At 44.5% G+C, this 19,929-nt stretch overlaps 1 protein-coding gene across 1 annotated transcript in view; it reads right to left on the reverse strand.

The window, feature by feature from the left end:
- Positions 1 to 354: 354 nt before the first annotated feature.
- LOC104497303 (ethanolaminephosphotransferase 1-like) overlaps positions 355 to 19,929 on the reverse strand; it is a 35,226-nt gene continuing 15,651 nt past the window's right edge. The window contains exons 5-9 of the mRNA XM_010140542.1: positions 15,539 to 15,647; positions 5,968 to 6,016; positions 3,729 to 3,909; positions 1,509 to 1,691; positions 355 to 420 (exon numbers count right to left, since the gene is read on the reverse strand). Of these exons, the coding sequence (XP_010138844.1) occupies positions 355 to 420; positions 1,509 to 1,691; positions 3,729 to 3,909; positions 5,968 to 6,016; positions 15,539 to 15,647 (588 nt within the window). The remainder of the gene's footprint in view (positions 421 to 1,508; positions 1,692 to 3,728; positions 3,910 to 5,967; positions 6,017 to 15,538; positions 15,648 to 19,929) is intronic.

Here is a 19,929-nt window from a genome sequence, read left to right on the forward strand (position 1 = left end):
GCAGTGCTGGTTACAGACCATCAAGTAGCTCATGGAACCCAGCACGGATTTATCCAGGACTTTGGTCCCGGTGGTGAGGAGGAGGAAGACAAAAGCTTCAGAGAGTTGTAACACGGCATTAGTGAAGAGAATTATTATTAGCATTGGAACAACTTGGTAAACACTTCTCTGCTGGGCGGGAATCTTTCTCTGAGATGAAGCATCTTGCTGCATAGCGCATTGTCGCAGTGGTTCGGGTATCTGGACTACTCTATTCTTTGGTTATTTTAATCAGATTAATTCCAACTATTTATCACATCACAAGAGCTGTGAATCACCACGTTGAGTATTCCAGTCTGATCGTAGCGCAGGTATTCACTCCTGGACACGTTTCTTCAGGGAAAAGATGTAAATGTTGAAGTGCTCGCTCAGCTGCCTTCCCTAAAGAGAAATCAGGGAGATTAGCAAACGGTTTTAAAAGGTATGTGCTTCACAATTCGCCGCTTCTCTCCTCCCAGGCAGGGCGGGGAGGTCCCAGGCATAGCTCTCGCGTACTTGGGTACCTACAAGTGCTGCAGCAAGAGAGCTGCGGTGTTCACGTTCCTCTTGCAGCACACTGATGGGAAGTCAAGTCGCTACAGCCCAGATCCACAGAGGACACGAACTGTGATGGAGCTGCCCCCCCTCCCCCGCCATTGATACTGAATTTCGACCAGGTATTTCCCTTCTGACCCACGCCAACTGGCCCGTACCAGTGCTGCTGTAATATCCGTGATGCCAATCTCTGCTGACAGGAGGCTTTTGAAGAAAAATGCCTCCATCCCAGATGTTTTATCTAAAAGCAACCCCCCATCACAACACTCTACTAACGACTGATGATATTCTTTGGGAAAGAGGGTGTTAACTGAGGAAAAATTAGAGTCGTAATTCAGATGACAGTAAATGACAGAACTGATATCCAGCAGATGTAAAAATGCACGAGTGAGACTGAATGAACTGGGAAGCTGTTCACGTCTCCATCTTGGGAGATGCTAGCAGAGAGCCAAGAAAAGATGAGAAATTGGGACAGCTCTTCTGCTTGCAGATTCAAGGAAAAGGTAACCTTATTTTATGAATTCTATTTATTTCACTTTGCATTTTACCTTCTCATTTTTTGCAGTCAAGTAACCTCGGGAAGAAGAAAGGGAAAAGGGGTGGGAGGATTTATGCTATGTGGGTCAAGTGCTACATAAAAGCAGTCCATAAATATTCCAGTTGCGATGGGTTTAAAGCCGAAACTGGTTGGCTACATGGGAATAGTTCAAGTCACTGAAGTTGTCACACGTGCCAAAAGGCACTGCCTGCAGTAAAATAACTTTAAAAAAAAAACTTTAAAACTAAATAATAGGCAGGAAAGAAACCCCTAACTGAGCGTTCAGTCTCCTGGGCACGACCCCACCTGGACAGTGCAGAAACCGTTGCCAGACCCCACCTTCCCCACCCCGCCCCAGCGCAGCTCTCCCACGGCCACTTTGCAGGCGCCCACTCACCACGCAGACCCCGTAGTGCACGTGGGCAACCGTGAGCAGCGCGGTGAACGCGGCGAGCACCGCTTCTTCCATCCAGCCCAGCAGCCCCGAGGTGGCTGCGTAGACCACCAGCGCCAGCGGGAAGAGGAACCAGTGGAGGAGCTCTGGCTGGGTGCTGCTCATCTGGCAGATGATCACCTTGCACTGTTGGGGCAAAACGCAGCAGGTGAGAGGCGCTGGCTCCGCTGGGGGCTCTGGGCAAAAGTAGGTCCATTTTCGCTGCGGGTTGCTTTGGATGAGGGGAAACCGAGGCCAGAGTTCAAAACAGGGCTTATTTCTGGTGAGGAAACTACTCTAGATAGACCTTTGCGCCTTGTTGTCTGTGAGTTAAAGGTCTTTATGACAAGTAATTTAAAATACACATTTCTTCTACGGAGACAGTGTTTTGACACGCTTTGGTTTGTGAGCCGAAGCACATCTTCACAAAAGGGGAATTGATTTGACACCTCGTGCTTTCACACAGGCTCTTAAAGTTGCGATCCCAACTCAGATGTGCTGCCGCTTAATCACTGGGAGACGGTACCGGTAATTTAATCACGTGGCATGTCAGAAATATGTCCTGGTTCATTGTAGGGAGGGAGGGAAGGTAATATATACACCACTTTTAAATCCTGTTCTTCTTTTCTGGCACTCCTTTGTGTACTAAAACACCATTTTCTTGGCTTGATTATGGCAGTCAACCCCCCAGAGATGTAGCTGGGGGCTCAGGGAAAGGGGTCCCATTCAGAATGGTAGGAAAAAAATGAATATGTGGTGCATGGTTCAACTGAAAGCAATTAGCTTGATTTTACTGAGTCCTTGAAACGTAATGAGTTGATGTTCAGATTTTTAAAAACCATGCGTGCCTGAGTGTTTTACCTGGGTTAGACTCCTTAAGGAGTGTCTCTAATATACACTCTTCTCTTTCACAAAAAAAAGAATTTAAGCAGAGGTGAAATTTTTTTTTAGTTTAGGTTTCTATCAAAATTTAAATGTGGTTAAAAATAGATTTTACGGATCCTGAAGACAGTAGAAGAATGAAAAATCCATTCCCTGTGCAGTGCCTGAAATCCTGTGACAGCAGCAGTAGGAGTCTGACCATAGGGAGAAAATACTGGCTTTAGTGTCTGTGCTGTGGAAGCTGAAGAATGCAAAAATAAACTATGAAAAAATAGTTAACTTTCAACAATGCAAGAAGCAAGCATTTGTACCTAATGAAATACCTCTGCTTACAGCGCGTTATCAGTATTGATTATGAATTTTTTGAGTAACACTACTTTTATGAGGCCTTTGGGAATCATTCCGGAGGGTATTAGAAATTGCTAAAGCCATCTATAGGCTATAATTTTTCTGGCTGAATAATTGCATCTGTCCAGAGGTTGGATTTCACATTGTTTTAAGCCATTATTCCACCGTGTGAAGTACGGGACTCAATTTTTCTTAAAGATTGCTTATTAATATTCAGAGCCATTCACCTTCAGCGCATCACGGGAGGGCAAAGCGCTCTGCGCTCCTCCCTCGGTTCCTTATCCCCTCTGGTCCTAAAGCACTGACTCGCAGTACAAGGGAGGCAAAGCCAGCGCTGTGAGATGAAAGCGCTGGAGTCTGGAGGGCACACTGGAAAGAGGAGGTCAGGCTGTGGGACTACGCCCTGCGCTCCTCCGTCCCCCTCACCTACCCCTCTCAGTGCTGCCCTGCCCCTGCTGAATTTAAACCTCTAGCAGCTGTGGGTAGGTCCTCACTCTCTTCTCTTTTACCATCATCAGGTCCAAAGGTTAACCCAGCACTGCCAGGTCACCACCAAACCGCCTTCCTCAGCCACCACATCTACGTGTCCTTTGAACACTTCAGGGATGGGGACTCCACCGCTGCCCTGGGCAGCCTGTTCCAGTGCTTGACCCTGATTCCTCCCCTGGCACAACTCGAGGCCATTTGAGGAAGTAAGGCCTCCCTATGATTTTCATAAAACGAAGAGAACCCTCCTAAAAACGTTACGCTGTGGTAGAGCAGGGATGGCAGCACTGCCCGTGTCCCCGGTCCAGGCAGCTGCTGGGGTGCGTTTTTGTAAGACAGAGCGTATCATGAGAGGTAGAAGAGCAGGATGATTCCGCTGAGTTTTAGCACGTTTCCGCTCCCTTCTGTTGATTCACGAAAAGATAGAAAGTTATCTCTAAATAACACCACCACCGCAAAGGTACTTACGATAATGTTTGAGAAAGCAACCCCGACCATCCACAGAAACAATCTTGGTTGCTTTTCTAATATGTTGCCTGGAGATAAAACCACCCAGACCGTAAGTAGAATGAACAGCGACAGAGGTGACACGAGAGGTAGTAGTCCTTCATACAAAGAATCGTTCTTCAGCGTTTTCTTTAAATGCGCTCTGTGAATAAATACAACCATTTTATGAAGTAAGAAATTTTATCCACTCTACTTCTGCACAGCAACTTCAAACTCTAGCCTAGACTCAGCCCACAAATTCATCTTGCAACTCCGCTACCTGAGCAAATGTGCTAGACGAGAAATGGTAGGATACCCAAGTCACATTTATTTCTGGCGTCAAATTATCCTGGTTTATTGGCACAGCTTCTGGTCAGCCTCACCTGCTCCTCGCTGCCTGGCAGTGGACCACTACACTTGCACCAGGTGAGCTGCGCTGCTGCCACCGGTGTCATCCGAATGCACAGCGCACAGGCTTGCTGGCCGTTCAAAATAGCTGTCTCGTTTTAGAGGATGAAACTTGTTTAAGTCTAGGGGTGATGCTGTTAGACAATCCTGTGCCGTTGCCAACGTACAGCCTAAAGGGGAGACTTTTGTTGCTCGTTAGAGTAGGAAAATTAACGATGCCTTGGGTTTGCTTGGCTATTTTAAGCTATCCTTTAAAGGTAGTGCTGTTCAAGGTATGAGAGGACTGTGTTTTCTGGCACCTAGGGAAAAGGCAGCTGTAAGCTCAACAGCAGCTGCAGGTACCTTGCATCTTTGTCACTCAGGCTAAACTCATTGAGGGGTCAGAAAAGGGAGTAGGGGGGTTAATTTACTGAAGTTCCCTACTATTAAACCATTCCTTTATACCAGTAGTTCAGAAGAGCAATTCTGTGTTTGAGGTGTACGGGGAAATGTCCCGTTTAAAATCTCTGAACATTTGTATTTATAGAAACAGCTAGACAAAAATCCAGTAAGTATCTCTCTCATTTCAAAAAAGAATATTTTTCTGAGAAAATAACAGCCGAGTACAGGCAGCAGGATGAAGAAAGAGAGGAGCTGATTGGAAAGCTCAAATCCCTCATCACCAAGCAGCTCGTGTGCGCATCCTTCAAGCAAACCTGACTGGATGTTTAAAATTGCTGCACTCTTCCAGTCAGAGGAATGATAAACCCACCAGATGCCCTGGGAGAAACTATGTCAGACGATGCCTTGAAAAGGATAACACTAAACAAAAGCCCTGACGGGAGAGGAAAGAAAGCAAAAGCTTCATGTTCACGAGGGTAAGTGCTGCTGCTGCTGCCAGGGACGACGACTCCTTCCCCGAAACAGAGTCCTTTTGCACCAGAGTCCCCAGCACGCTCCCGCTGCTGCTGCCAGCACCCTGCCCCTAAGCCCAGCCCTTCTGCAGGTCCTCAGCCTTTCCTGCCCCACGTCTGGCCCTCTGCTCTTCCTGCCCCACACTCAGGGCTATTAACCCTTTTATTACCTACACTGAGCTCCTACTGCCACATGAAAAGGGCTGTGTAGGAGTGATGTGTTACTGTCTTATAGTCTCTCCAAAATCTAAATTTTAATTTTAATATCCACTAATTCCTGAAGACAGGCAGTGACAGCCCCTCCTCCAGGCCACCTAGGACCTGGGAGACCTGATGTGACAGATGAGTGAAATGAGCTGGCAAATACTCGTGGAAGGCAGGCAGCATTAATAAAAATAGGCCATCGGAGTATAAACGAGCCGTGTATAAAGCTCCTAAGTGCAGCGAGCCAACTGGTGGATGTAATCACAGCTTGCCTCCTGCCTAGCCTGTATCTGCCTAGCAAGTATCTGCAGGCTGCATACAGAGAGGAGTTTTACAGAAAGATCTGGAAGGCAATAAAGTGCTTCATGGAGAGCAGGATGGTCAGCTACGGAATTTTACGGGCAGAAGTTACAAATCCCATTTGACTGCAAATAAAACACAGTGGTTGTAACTACAGAGGTGTCATCAGTTCGGCCTGCAGGACCAGCGTGAGACTGCCCGGAGAACAGCAAGTGGAAGGAAGGGGAGTTATAAACAGGAAAGAAGATTCTCAGAATTGACCAGAAAAAACCCTTTTACTACATTACCAGGACAGCCCCTGGCTGAAAGAAGCTGGGCTACTTCAGGCATCGCCTTTATTCCTCAAGTGAGGAGACGGTTACACATACAGAACGAAATGGGAGGGGACAGAACTGAGGTGATGTTAATTCACTTACCTGTGGATGTTGTATAGTGTTTGTGGAAATGAAAGAAACAAACTGAAGCCTGGAAGAGAAAAAGATTCATGTGAAATGATACACAGTGCTGCCAGGCTGATCACCTCAGAGTTTTCTCATGTGATACCAGAGCTCGTGTGCTATTTTAAAAATGACTCGTATTCCTGTACTCATCACAGGACACGAGCTGAGTTTAGCGGCTTGAGGCAATAATAAAACCATGCTCATTTTTCCAAAAGTTAGCTGCTAGAAATAGCTTCTGATACAGCGTTTCTTGTGTAACACATGACAAGGCCAGAAAGATTTTTTCTTTTTAAATTCTGATATATATATATAGGTCTATCCAAAGGCCAAAGACGACCCCCAGCAAGAAGTGGAAGTTTGAGGTTTAAACAAGAAAGCCACAGCACCAGTCAGACTAACTGGGTGGAAATATATATATACACACACACAGACACGTGAGACTTTTTTTTAATCTCTGTGTTTCCCTGCAGCACTCTTTGGGTTTGGTTTGTGGGTTTTTTCCTCACTTTCTGTGAATCAAATGCTTTTCCCTGATCTGTTTGCTGCTTGGAGATGGCTCTGGGTAACGTATTTCTGCCTGGCTTTTGTATTCTAAGGCATGAGTTTGATTTTGGTGCGCTCAGTTAATAGGTAACTCCTATTTTGTTATGGGTAAGAAAAGCACTGTGATGTTCTAAACCTTCTGGTGCTACCTTAAAAAAAAAAACCATTTAAGAAACACAGTGTACTGTTTGTACAGAGGAGTGGTAAATCTAATCTCATTTTTAGAAATAATTACTAGAAATAAGAAGAAATAAGAATGAATAGAGGGAAGAACTGATTTCAGGTGACTCGGTACTGGGGCTAATGTGGTGTAGCAAGGTCTCGAGAACTGTCAGTGTTTACTGTTCAGTCCTCATCACAGACAGAGCCAAGTGTTTAGCACGCTCTGGCCACAGCGGCAACTCAAGAGAAGGAAAATGAAAAAAAAGCAAGAATGGGGAGATCAGGATTGCTGGAAAACAGAAGTAAAAAAGAAGGCGACAGATAATCTATTTCTCCAGTCTTTCTGGTTATCTTTTAAAGAGGAGGAAGCAAAGAATGGGGGAAAAAAAATAATACCCAGCCTGTAAATAATTTCAGGTATCGCATTTTTACATGTTTACTTCTTGGCTTTTTAAAACAAATAAGATAAAGAATCTCTGCTTCTTCACCATGGCAGAAACTCCGTATGGAGCAGCTAAAGGATGTGCAATTGAAGTAATGTCCCAAGTATTTTGTAAATATATTTCTAAAATTCACAAGCTTGGTGCCTTCGGAGTGATCCGTGTTTAATGTGCACTCCCGCTAGCGATGGTTTCTATTAGGCAGGGAGGGCTAGCTCAATAAAATCTTGAGTTACGTACAGCAGTTCCAACATCTGCATCACATTAGAGCAGACATGAGACAAAACATTGACTCTTGAGGTTAAATCTAAATTTCCTGCTGCAATCCTGAAGTTTGATTTGTTAGGAGAAAAGCAACCGAGAGGAACCAAAATAGAGACTAGGACTAGAAATAGAATTCAAAGAGCGACAGTTGCCAACAATTTGTTATTTTTATGAAGTGCCATTTTAGTTAGAAATAACACGCTGACCACAAACAATCCCCCAGCCAGCTAAAAGCCACGTTCCAAACGGGGCAGTCACACCAGTTACTCCTCTGTATTTTTACGCGGCTTCGCTATTAGCGGCGCGTGAGCTGAGGATGCAGGAGGGAACGCGAAGGGTGTTCCCCTGTTTCTGATGGGATTTTCAAAATTCCATCATTTCCTACAACATGTTGCTTTCCCATCTTTTTTTAGCTAAGGGGGCCTGGCTTGGGGACTGCTTTTGGTGCTCATTAAGTCTGCTTTTTAATTGGCACTGAGGATCGCTTTGTGCCCAGCAGCTAAGCTGCTGCTTCCGCATTGCTGCCGTTCCCTGCTAAGTCTGGGGAACAAAAGGTGCAGCCTGCAAAGCAAACCCGCCGTGTTCCCCTGGCACTCGGCTGTCCAGGCACTCACCAAGTGATGATGATAAGAGCTTTTTTTTTTTTTAGTGTCCTACATCCTACAAGCTCATGCTTTATTTGAAAACAGTTAAAAAATCAAGTTCAGTGCATTAGACGTTTTTAACATATAACAGAAAATAGAACTCCTCGAGTGTTATGAGAGTATTGCTGCTCTTCCAGTATTTTTTAATTTCTCCTTTAATATTTTCCCCCATTTTCCAGGTGCTTTAAATTCTGAGACCAAACTGTAAGAACACAGGGCCGTATTACAGGCAGAAATACTAAAGCACAGATGGGTGGCACAGATACACACATCACAGATACACACAGATCCTTGTGTCACGCTAGGCTGGAGGTATCAAGCCCAAATCCTCAGATTTGGGTGCGATCCCATGGTCAGTCCTTTGCCTCGCACTCTCTTGACTCCCTTTTCAGAGAAACGAGCATTTGCAAAGCTCTTTATCAGGAATTATTTTGTCCATATTAAAAGACAAAAAAACTCCTCCAAACACAACCCCCAAACCAATGCATTCAGGAATTTGGGATTAGAGTCATGTTGGAAATAAATCATTCTGTTTTTGTCAAACATAGAGACACGCAATCTTGTGTGTGTGTGTGTATTTACACACAAGTGTGTAAAAGGGATCAAAAAATAATTCCCATCAATTTTAGTGACAACTTTGGATTTCATTTGGTGTGTGATGGATACCACGGTACATCTGTCCCCCCACGTTAGTCTAGACTAACGAGAATCTATTCAAGTTTAGTTATATGAGGGCACCTTAAACCCTCACGTAACTCAGCTGAAAGGCTACCGAAGTCCTGCAGGCAGTCGGGCTGTTCCCGTGACACGCCGCTGTTTCAGTAACCGCCAGAAAAGCCCCACGCTGACAGTCAAAGGGACGAAGCCAGGGTCCTGAAGACACCAAACTTCACAGACTGTAAACACCACTCAATAAAGAAGGAACTCCAGGTAGGTAGGCAAGACACCTAACCCCCTATTTTTAAACAAATTATACTGCTTCAAAGGAAGGACAATGTTTATCCTAGTGGTTCATCTTCTCCACACCTTCACTATTGTGAGTTGCACTGGTTGGTAAGTTCCTGACAAGGGAAGCATCCTTAGACTCTCCTAAGAAAAGCGCTGAAGTAATATTTGTTAAGGATTGGCTCTTCCTGATAGTTGAAAGTTCAAGAATGAGACAGGGCAGTACAGGGATGTGATTTCAGGTGAACTCTGCCCTGGGAAACTGCGGGAACTCATCCCTCCCTGCTATACTCCTCCAGAAAAGGACTCCCCAAGGCATGCCTCCCGTTTGGGAGGCAGCGAAGGGGAAGTACAGACCTTCTTCTGGGCATACTGCAGGAGGAAAACTCAGCTCTTTACCAGCAGGCAGCTGGAGTTGTCTTTCAGCCTACAAATGAAATACTAACACCCTCCTCTCTCGTTCTTCAGCCCTCTGCAGGGACCTTCTGCTCTGTACTGCTTGGCCTTTCTGTCTCTGGGTTAATAATTCATCATAGTCAATATTTGATTTAAAGAGATGTGATGTTATTACTCACTTGTCACTTGCCAGCAGACAAAAAATTAAGATAAAAAATATTTAGGCCTCAAAATTAGCTTGGAAAAAATCTTTAAATATTTTTCCCATTTTTTTTTCCCGAATTTCTTCCACATTTAGAGCAGCTAGACACATCAAATTATGTTAACACACTGCATGTTTATCACACTGATCAGTGCCTGGAAGCTGCATCAAAAGGTGAACGTTTAGAAGCACTTGTAACTGGAACAGCAGCTTTTTATGGAGGAGTGTGATTTTTCTCAGGCACGTCCTGAGTCAGAAGACAACTCTTTTAATTGGTTGGGCAAACAGGTAATTGCATATTGAGCTGTCCACTAACTATAAAATTACATTTTACTATTACATAAAATGGCAAACTTTGAATCGCGAATTGGAAAAAAAAAAGCTTGGAAAATGAATATTGAATTTTCAGACTTAATTGAGCCGTAAAGTCTGAATAAATTAAGCAATTAAAGGACAGATGAAAAATACACCCGAACAGGCCTACACAGTGTGAAATGGTTTTACAGGGATTAAGAGCACGGTGTAAACACGGGCACTGTCTTCACGCACAGAGCTGATACATGTTTTGGATGTTTAGCATCTAAGATACTTCTTGAGTATAAAGATTATAAAGGGATGCACTGATCGTGCTTGTTGGTTTTATAGCTTGTTTTCAGCAAGTACACGCTGGATTTACCTCTCCTGCACGGAGCTGTCACCTAACCATTAGCATTTGGAGGGATTTAGTAGAGACTGAGAAATGGATGTAGATGCTTCTTTGATGTAGTCCTGTTCACACAACGTGGACACATCACTCTTTTACTGGGTACAAGGACCGCGCTCCAGGGAAATGATGCCTTTGCTTGAAAAGCCCAGGCTGGCTTCCAGAAGGACTCGCCAGGTGAGCTCCCTTGCGTGACGTTCTTCTGGGACTCCTACCGCCTGTGAACTGACTCCTCACAGCCACCACCACCAAACCCACTCCTGTTTCTAATTAGCACCCTGTGATAGCGCTCTGCCTCTGGCATTCAGCACTCTGGTTTTCTGGCTTATTGTTCTGACTGGTTCGATGATTTACTCCAAACGTGAACTCAGCTGCTCTTTATGTATATCTCGAGTGACAGGTGAGTATTTCACACCCTTTACTTTGACAAAGTCTAGTACAATCTGTCACAACAATGCTTTAATAAATGTTAAATTGGTGACAGACATGTAGAAGCCAACTCGTGTTCACCACATTTTTCAAACAAGGCTAGTCAAACCCTGTTGGAGCGATAACTTTTTTTTTAACGTTTAATCATTCAACTGTCCATCAGTAAGGCAGAACCATCAGCCACTTCCCTATAGGAAACTGTTGGAAATCACTACAAAATAACTTAACCGTATGAGGCATAAACAATAATTTGGCCATGGCCTCCTAAACGCTTCCTGACACTGAGAAAAGGGCTCGCTGCTGTACGGTTACCCGCTGCAAGGACTTCTGTGTCCTTCGATACACAGGATGCAGGACATGAAGGACAAGGCACTGTTTTAGGTGGATAACTGTGCACTCCCACTATGGCAGAACTCAAATACTTGGCCTATTTCAAATGCTGGGGCTTGGTCTCATCAGCTTTTCACTGCCGTTATGTTTTCATTTATGTATTTCCTTCTCATTTTGTTTACTTAAGTAGGTCAGAGGAGGAGTGAACCTCAAGGAACACACACTGCACAAGTCACCACAGAACCCAATTCAATACACACAAATACGGAAAAAACCTGGATGCTTTGGCCCCATCTCCAAAGGGAAGTTCGAGTTTTGGATCTCTGGCAGATGTTAGTGCTCCAGTCGCATTTCATGTTCGAACCTGAGCTTTGAAAATTTTCCTCAGCTTTGCCACAGGCTTCAGTAGCCACATCTAGGCACTGCTGAGCGGATGGAATGGACTCAAATGTGCCACCATGTCTGGACTACAGAACTCTCTGCCCCCCGCGTCACGACCTCGGGAAGTACAACGTATCCACTCCGTGCTCTAGTGGTCCATTAACCACAAAGCCTATTCTTGTGGTTGCAGTTAATAGTGGAGGAGGAGCAAGAATCTTTCTAGGAGTTGTTTTTCCATCCTGGCTTCCTAAGGAATGAAGCTGATGTGATAACACTTTGCTTGTTTGTGTGCATCCCACCATAGCTTCTGAGCCCTCTGGTCAATTCTGAACAAATTGAATACACTGAAAGAAACTTCCATTCAGTCTCACGGAATTGAACAGTCAGGTAGAAGAAAATGGACATATAAATGTCTCCAGTGAGGGGAGGATTGCAGCCTGAACTCACACTTTATTCGACATAATAATCCGTCTCAGAGAGAGTAAGTATGACTGTCCCAAGAACGGGAAATGCTTCAATTCAGAACATGCACCTATTATGGGTCATTTAATTGCCACGTGAGACAGAAACCACCATCAATTAGTAATGCTGCTCCCTGAACTGCTGATGTTAACCTGCCAGTGAAAATCTTCTTAGGAAGCCTGTAGCACCATTCTAGGCACCAGACTTCCTGTGGGGGGTTGACTGTTTTAAAATGCTTATTGTCAATATTTTATATTGCTCTCAACCTGACAGCCCGGTGACAGGGAACGCTAGGCATTCGGGATGCCCTGGAGGGACAAAAATAAAGGATAGCTCTCACCTCAGTGAGTGCTGCCCTTTGAAGGGACCCTGCTTAGCCAGATAATGCTACGGGACAGTGGTGGTTAAATCCCAAGAGAGCTTTCGGAGTGTCATCCATCCACAGGAGCCTTGCTGAGCAGAGAAGTCATTAGTTCCAGCCAAGCACGCAGCAAGGTCTGGCTGCTTCCACGCGAGGGGAGAAAAGGCGTTTCTGTCCACAGCCAGGACAACGCGCTCTAGAAGCAGGAGAATGGCATCCTTCCTTCGTCTGGTGTCCAGCTACGTGTGGGTTTTGGAGCTGCGGGATGGAATTGCATGTGCTGCCTGCGAAAACTAAGGGTTTCTGTTTGCCGGGTAGCCGAAAAACTCCCATAAAATACTACGCTGAAGTTTCTCTGCTTCACGGGGGAGTCCTCCGAGGTCACTGCTCAGCAACCCGAGACTTGGCCTTCCTACAAGTGTTCACAGTGTGCTAGAGAGTTCCCAGAGACATAGGGAAAGCTCTGTCTTGGGAGTCTTTCCTAAAACACTTAATCTAAACACAGGTAACAGCTGCACTTCCATGTATATCTTCGTGTGTTCTGGCACCCGATAAAAATTCCATTATTTTCAGTGAGTGAGTGTCACCTGCTGATACCACAGCGTCCTCTGAGAGGGTGCTTTTGCAGAGTTCATCCTTAGGTTACACATGGGCTATTCTTTTTTTTCTCCCCACCCCCGCCACCAAACTCCAGGAAAGACATCTGAAAAGCTCCGCTCTCGTGCATCTCGTTTGGATTTCTTCCCGCTGCAGAAGGTACTAGCTAAAGCCCAGCTGTTCCCAGCTCAGCGGCTGAACTCCTGTTGTGTACAGAGCAGTAAAACCACAAAACGAATGCCAAGTATTGATGAAGCGGCCACAGGTTCATCGTTAGGAGGACCACTGGCGACTACTAAATACCATCAGATGGTTAAGGACAGCCAGTTAGGCTTTAATGGCCCCTCTCGGGGTCCTGGGAAACTAACTCGTAAAAAGCATCAGAGGCCCACTACACCGCTTTGGTTTTTAACTAGGCACAAAGGCATTTCACTGAGCACGCCTGAGCCTGATACAAATGGAGATGGCTGAGCACGACACACTTGCTGCAGCTCTCGACAGGCGAGAATCATCTCATCTCCCTGGCTGCCCACCCCTTGGTGTAGGTTAGACTGATGCTTTTTCTGCAGTCACAGTGGGTCCTGCAATTTACAGCAAGCTTCCAAAAACTTTATCTGTATATGTTCACAGCGCACGGGTTATCCAGTGGCAGCCACCCTTAATCGCTGTTGCTGAGCGGAGACTCAACCCGGCGGTGAAACGGCAGTGCTTTCTGGATCAGCATGATCCTCAGGGGAAGGAGTCTGCCTTTTAAATGTCTAAATTTAGGATCTGTTGTTAAGAGATTTACTAAGCACTGTGACGATTTGGTAATATAGCCAACCATGAAAATTTCTTGCATACTTTAAACTCCTATTTGACTATAATTAAGCTGTAAAAGTTGCCCTGTTAATGTCATGGAAAGTGTGTGAGAGAGAATGTTTTTAAAAAAATCTTTTGGCTCTTACTTATGCCTACTGTACTTGGGACAATGATGGAAGAAATACTGAATTCTCTACTCACAGCTCCGTTCATGCAAGTGTACCACATGAGACAGAAGCAATACTTCTTTCTAATGCTAATGGAATAGTCCATCCAACCTTGCTTTGCAGCTGTTCTTGGTAGAGTATGAAAAAGGATGTTCACTTCTGCAGATTTGATGACACTGACATGCTTCCCTACCACAAACCCCCCTAATATGTTGAACAGCTTGAATTAAACCTTCATCCATGGCCTCCCGAGCATAAGGGAAGCCATCAGCCTACTCACTGAACGGGCCGAGATGTACCTCGCTGACAGGAACGAAAGCAGCAGTGTGGGTAGCACAGAACAGATGTTCAATGGACTGGCCCGTGCTAGTGCCTAACACCAACGCAGACCTAACCTGAGGCTTCTGGGCAAGCCAACATCCATCTTGTGGTGCTCCTTCCAGAGAAGTCACTCCCTATCCCTCAGTGCGCTACCCGCCACCAGAGGATGAATTACAGCTGCACCTCCATCACCCTGAACAGCTCATTGACTACTGAAAAGGCCCCCACTGCTTTTTCCTCCCCTTCCTTCCTCTTTTTTTCCTCAGAGGCCCGACAAGAAAAGGACTGCACGATCCTGGTCACACATGGTCAGTTTTACACGCTAGGTAAAGCACAAAGAATTGTCAAAACCACGTTCTTGTACGTGCTGCTCACAGAAAGCACAGCCTGCTCGCAGCGTCCTTTCCCACCTGGGAATTCTGGGCAGCACTGCTGAAGTCCCCATGATGGGAGAGGGCGGTGAGAGCAGTGGATTCAAAAGTGCCCCCTGAAATGCTCACCGACGGCTCCTAGTTACAGACACCGCTGGATGAACACCTATATCCAAGCTCTCCGTTTGGCTCAAGGACTGAAGACATCTCTTGAGATGTAAGTGTAGACTGTCTGCGTCAAACAGGTTTTTTGGTGCTGCCTTCTCATTATTTGTGTGTTTGTATAAAAATCCTTAACATTTAGATGCTAATTCCACCTCCCTAGCATCACATAAAAGCCATTTTGTATACACATGTTTTTTGCTAAGGCTATCGTGCTTTTACCTCCTTAAAATGCCACTGCTCTTGTTCTCAGTCTAGCTATATCAGTTCAAAAATGTTCGGTGCTTATTTCAAACTACACTGACAGTATCAATTAGTGAGCAAAAAGGCTTTTGCTGCGCATGAAAAATGCATCACTTCTGTTTGGAAAGTAATTAATTCTAAAGACGAGCTTAGAAACCACCTGGCTCTTTTTCAGATTTACAGTTGGGCCTCCTAAGATTATTTAAATAATGCCTTTACTCCTTCTCTCCATTGTGTTTTGGAGCACAGCGTGCCGCGGGCCAAAACATTAAACTTACAATGTATATAAATGTGAGAAAATTTTTACCTGAGTGACGCAAGGAGCCCCTGAGGCTTTGAGAGCCAGCCAGGACGCTGCACTGAACTGCACGTGCAGATAAGGGACATTTTCTGTATTATTTGTGTGCAACAGATGATAATTCAGTGAGGAAAAATGTTTCCAAGATTACCTAATTTTTAAAGTTTTCCAGTATTTCAGGCATCCCTTTTAATCAGCTCTATTCATACGGTTTTTTGGTCTAGCCAACACTTACAAAAGGAAAAAAAATATGAAGGGCATATAAGGAATATCAAATCAAAATAATTAAAAATCAGGACAGTTTTGTACGAATCCAGACACTCACCTATGAGCAAGATTACTAATGCGTCTGTAATGTAGTAACCAAAGAGGAAAGGCTTCTGCCAGACTTCCACGCCACCAGCCACGGTGAGTAGATATGCCGCTATTAATACCTATAGAAAAAGGATAATGTATTTTCAGTCCTTTGCATCTAAAGGCACAGGATTTTGCTTATCATCTTAATACTTAAGTGCAAAAGTGAAGGGAAAAAAAGCTATTATTTTCCTCCTGTCTTTGCTTTACAGGCCCTTATGCTGCTATCTCAAAAACAATCACTTCCCAGCAGTGAAGCAGCTTCCAGGGGCACCACAGAATTATTTTCAGTGTATGGAACAGGGTAAGCAAGCAACTTTTCTGCTAATATGTGCATCTGTTTGCATGTGGTAAGTACCTTTCCAAAACACCTACCTTCTAAATCCCTCCTTAGCACCAGCCCTCCCCACTGCACGCGCACTTTCTAGTATTTACACACAGATTTCAGAATTAGTGATGTGGTTACTTTGGCAGCCCAAACCCCTGAACTGACCACATCGGAATAACTGAAAGGGGAAAAAAACCCTAAGCTCACCTGAAATAATAAAAAAATTCAACTGAAAGTGAGGAAATAAAAGGCTCGTGAGTCACTTGCTGAGGTGCCACCGGTTTCAGCAGAGATGAAAACGTGGTTTCCACTCTCTTCAGAGTTAATTTGGTGACCCCGCTGAGGTCTTAACGCAGTCGAACCCCTATAGCGATACCTTTCACACCCACCGTATTACCGGTAGCAGCACTGCCTACAGCTTATGGCACAAAGTGATGCAAGTTTCACCATGTTACGTGTGGAGCGAGCAAATGCAGTACTGTGTTAATTATAAAGCCATTTAGAAGACTGCAGATCCATGTATCTGTTTCCAGGTTACATTCAGGAACTTCCGTTTTTTCCATTTAATACGACTTCTCACGCTGGGATGACAGTTACCTGCATGGCAGATCTTACTATTTTTTGTTTAGGTTTTTTAAATATTCTTTTTTTTTTTACTATATTACGGTTTGTCTTGGTTTTTAACTTCAGCAAACACATTTTCAGTCTTCTAAATTAAATTAATTGCTTTACTTTCAAGATCTTGTTTTTAGAAAACAGGCTGCTGAAGATCACAGATTAAGCAGAACACTGATGCCTGTTAAACTCCCTGTTACACCCAAATATCACTATATTTGACTTCACTTTCTTCTCTGTATCTAAATTCAAGAGTCTTGCCCTGTGACTGCGTAGCTCTTTAAGAGTTTTGCGTGGATGTGGCATTGCAGAATGGGTTGTTTGAATTGCCTCCGACAGAACACACCAGCTCTGCAGCGGAGAACAGGCGCGAGCAGGAGAGTTACATCTCGGGACACCAAAGACAGCAAGTCGGATTTTGGTCTATATGAAGGATGTGTATAATGGGTTTTGCGACCGACTACGACAGCGCTAACGTTTGGCTTTCTGAAGAAATTGCATTATGCTATCCGTGAGACATGACGGATGGACTCCTGGCCCCAGCGCAGGTGATGGCAAAACGCCAGCTGGCTTTGATGGAGCCTGAATTGACCCTCACACGCTGAATTCTGAACAGGCTCTTTTGGCGAGGGGTAAAAGAGGGGCTTCAGTACCATCCGTTACTACAGTCAGTGTGTCTGGCAGCGCAGTCCTGAGTCAGATGGCAGCACACCTCTAGGAGCGGGAGCATCGGTGCAACGGGCTCTCTCGGGAGAATCCCCCGCCCTGGGATTTGGAGATGCAGCACTCGCAGGTGATTCTGCCTCTTACCCAACAGATGTCAGGTACGAAAAACACTCCTTGGCTTCAAATTTTTGGTGCATTGTTTTTTAAGGTCTCATAACTTTGCACTGAGGCAGTCTCAAAGACCTCCTATAGATAGCTGGAAGGGCGAGAAATCAGCTGTGTCCCTTGGTCTAAGCTGTATTAGCAAAAACGGAAGATTGTTGGAATTATTAGACAAAGTAAAGTATGTTCATCAGCTGTATAAGCTTATGGCTGTTTTTAAAGGCACTGCAGTGGCTCCCTGTATTGTCACAGCTTTATAAATCACAACAGTCACCTTTCTCCCCCTGTAAATTCAGACTATTACTTCCTTAACGAGGCACTGGGAGAATTCTATATAACCATAAGGCAGTATAACTCCTCAAAATCTCCTACCTTCTAGCCTTTTAATTCTTCTCGGAAATACTTGATTTTTTAAAATCACCGCCTCTTTCACATCTTTCCCCTACTGCAGGTGTGCGTTTTGCGACTCAAATATTCTACATGGTGTCTGCATGTACGTACTTTCTTCTCTCTGCTGTTTTACTATTGCTGTTTTACCAACAGGCACACTGAGTATATTGTGACATGCACTACATTTTTTTTAAAAAATATACTGTCTATGCTTGTAAATTCTTTATGACTCTACCAACAATTACACTGATTTTACTCCAATATTCAATTTCATTAGCATATTCCAATAGCGTTAACTGATCATGTGTTGAAATACTTTCTGTTAACACAGTGCTCCAATTCAACATCTAGAGAGCAAAGTCATCTAAAATACAACATTTTTCCTCTGAATGAATACATTATTTTCCTCTGAAAATAACTGATGCTTGCCTAAAAAAGTAAAACCTGACAATTCCCTACAAACCGTTTCAGGAGCAGTTAGCTTTAGCGCAAAGTGTTAATTTTCCATCTTAATTTTTTCTCAGTATTTTTCATTCAATAAATAGTTAAAGGTGGCAAATTCAGCCTATAAAATAGTTTTTAACATGTCTTTAAAAGGTCGTTTTGCATTTAGACACGCAGTATGCGACAGGTAAACAGCTAAAGGCACGTGGGAGATTCGTTAACCAAGAATGGTTTGAGTGGGATCATAATCGAGTGGCTAAGGAGGAAGCAATCTGCTGCAGCAAGAGCCCACGCACCGCAGCTGCTTCTGATCGACTTGCACGTGGATACGCTACGGGGCATCCCTCAGGTAACCGAACGCTGAGTCCAGGCTCCAGCTGTGTCAGGAGGCAGCTGGAAGTGGACACCATGGCCTGGCCAGCACTGCTTCCACACCGCTACCGGTTCTTTTACTTCAACAACCCCAGTCTGCTCCTAACTCTGGAACTAAATAACCACCAGTATTATCTCTTCACTTCTTGTGAAGGCTATGCTTTCTTTTTAACTAAAATAAAAAAGATTCCGAATCCTGATGATGACACCAAAGAATGATGCATTGGCATCTCCATTTTTCTTTTTAATAGACTTTTTTTCTCTTTTCAGAAGACACGGTAGTTTGTTAAAGATGTGATGTGCACTGGCATTGCTTGGGGACTTCTCTGCTGGTTCCTGAGGCACTGGCTGCCTCAGTACGTCCTGGGAAAAGGTCATACCTAACCTATTTCAGCATGACTTTTATAAACTGCTTCTCAAAAGAAAACCTGGCATACAGCATCCAAAAACTGTCTTCCCGTTTTGACTGAAAGGAAGAAAAGTAAATTCTACAATGTTTAAGTTGCTCCCTGCATCATATACGTCATTTATTCAGAGTTTTGAGGCAGGCAGTGTTCTCCCTGAGTCTAGGTGGGACCATCCAAAGCCTTCAGGCAGAACCAACTAGGAAGGCATCTCAGACCAAAAGCCTGGGGCTTATGGTCCGAGCATCCATGCCTTCAGGCACGACTGCACGCAGGATCTGTGGTCAAGAAAGAGCTGCTTGTTGCCTTTCACATTTGCTGTTCGTGCTTTTGTGCTTCTTCCCAGCTTGCTCTCTTGGCCGGAGATGGTGAGGGGAAGGAGTGTGGCAATGTCTGGGTCACTCTGTCTCTCAAGCAGCTCTTATTTTCACTTTTAAACTGTGATTTAAGAATATAAAGGGTATGCTTACGGTAGCGCTGGTGTAAGCAGAAGAATCGCTGTCTCGTATTAAGGAAAAATGAACATTTTATTCTCCTACTGTGACCTCAACTGCGGTGGCTTATGAAAAGCAACAGCAGGATGAAGGGAGTATTTCATTAGGGGAATGCTTCATTAGGGGAATATTAAAATTTACAGGAGAAAAACAGATTTTTTAAACAATCCAGAGGATGTCTGTGAAAATTAACATATGGCAGAAAGCCCTTCTCAGGAAAGCCTTGTCTTTTTTTTTTTCTCCTCCAAGAAACTTAATTGCAGGTATTAGCTTTCTTTGGCTGGGCTTGTGACAAGATGCATCCAAGAACATAGCTGGGGTTTCTTTTTTAGTCTTCTCTTCAGCCCACGACTTTTGAGGGTTTGTGCTCACTTGAAAGTGTATGAAAACTGTCTAGACACCATGGGGTAAAGAGGCTCCTCTCCCGGCATCTTTTTCTGCCCGCAGAGGACTCAGCAGGAGAGAGCTCCTAGTGCTGGAGCGGGGA

The sequence above is a fragment of the Buceros rhinoceros genome, unplaced genomic scaffold (genome assembly GCF_000710305.1).
Source record: "Buceros rhinoceros silvestris isolate BGI_N320 unplaced genomic scaffold, ASM71030v1 scaffold3417, whole genome shotgun sequence".
Lineage (NCBI taxonomy): Eukaryota > Metazoa > Chordata > Aves > Bucerotiformes > Bucerotidae > Buceros > Buceros rhinoceros.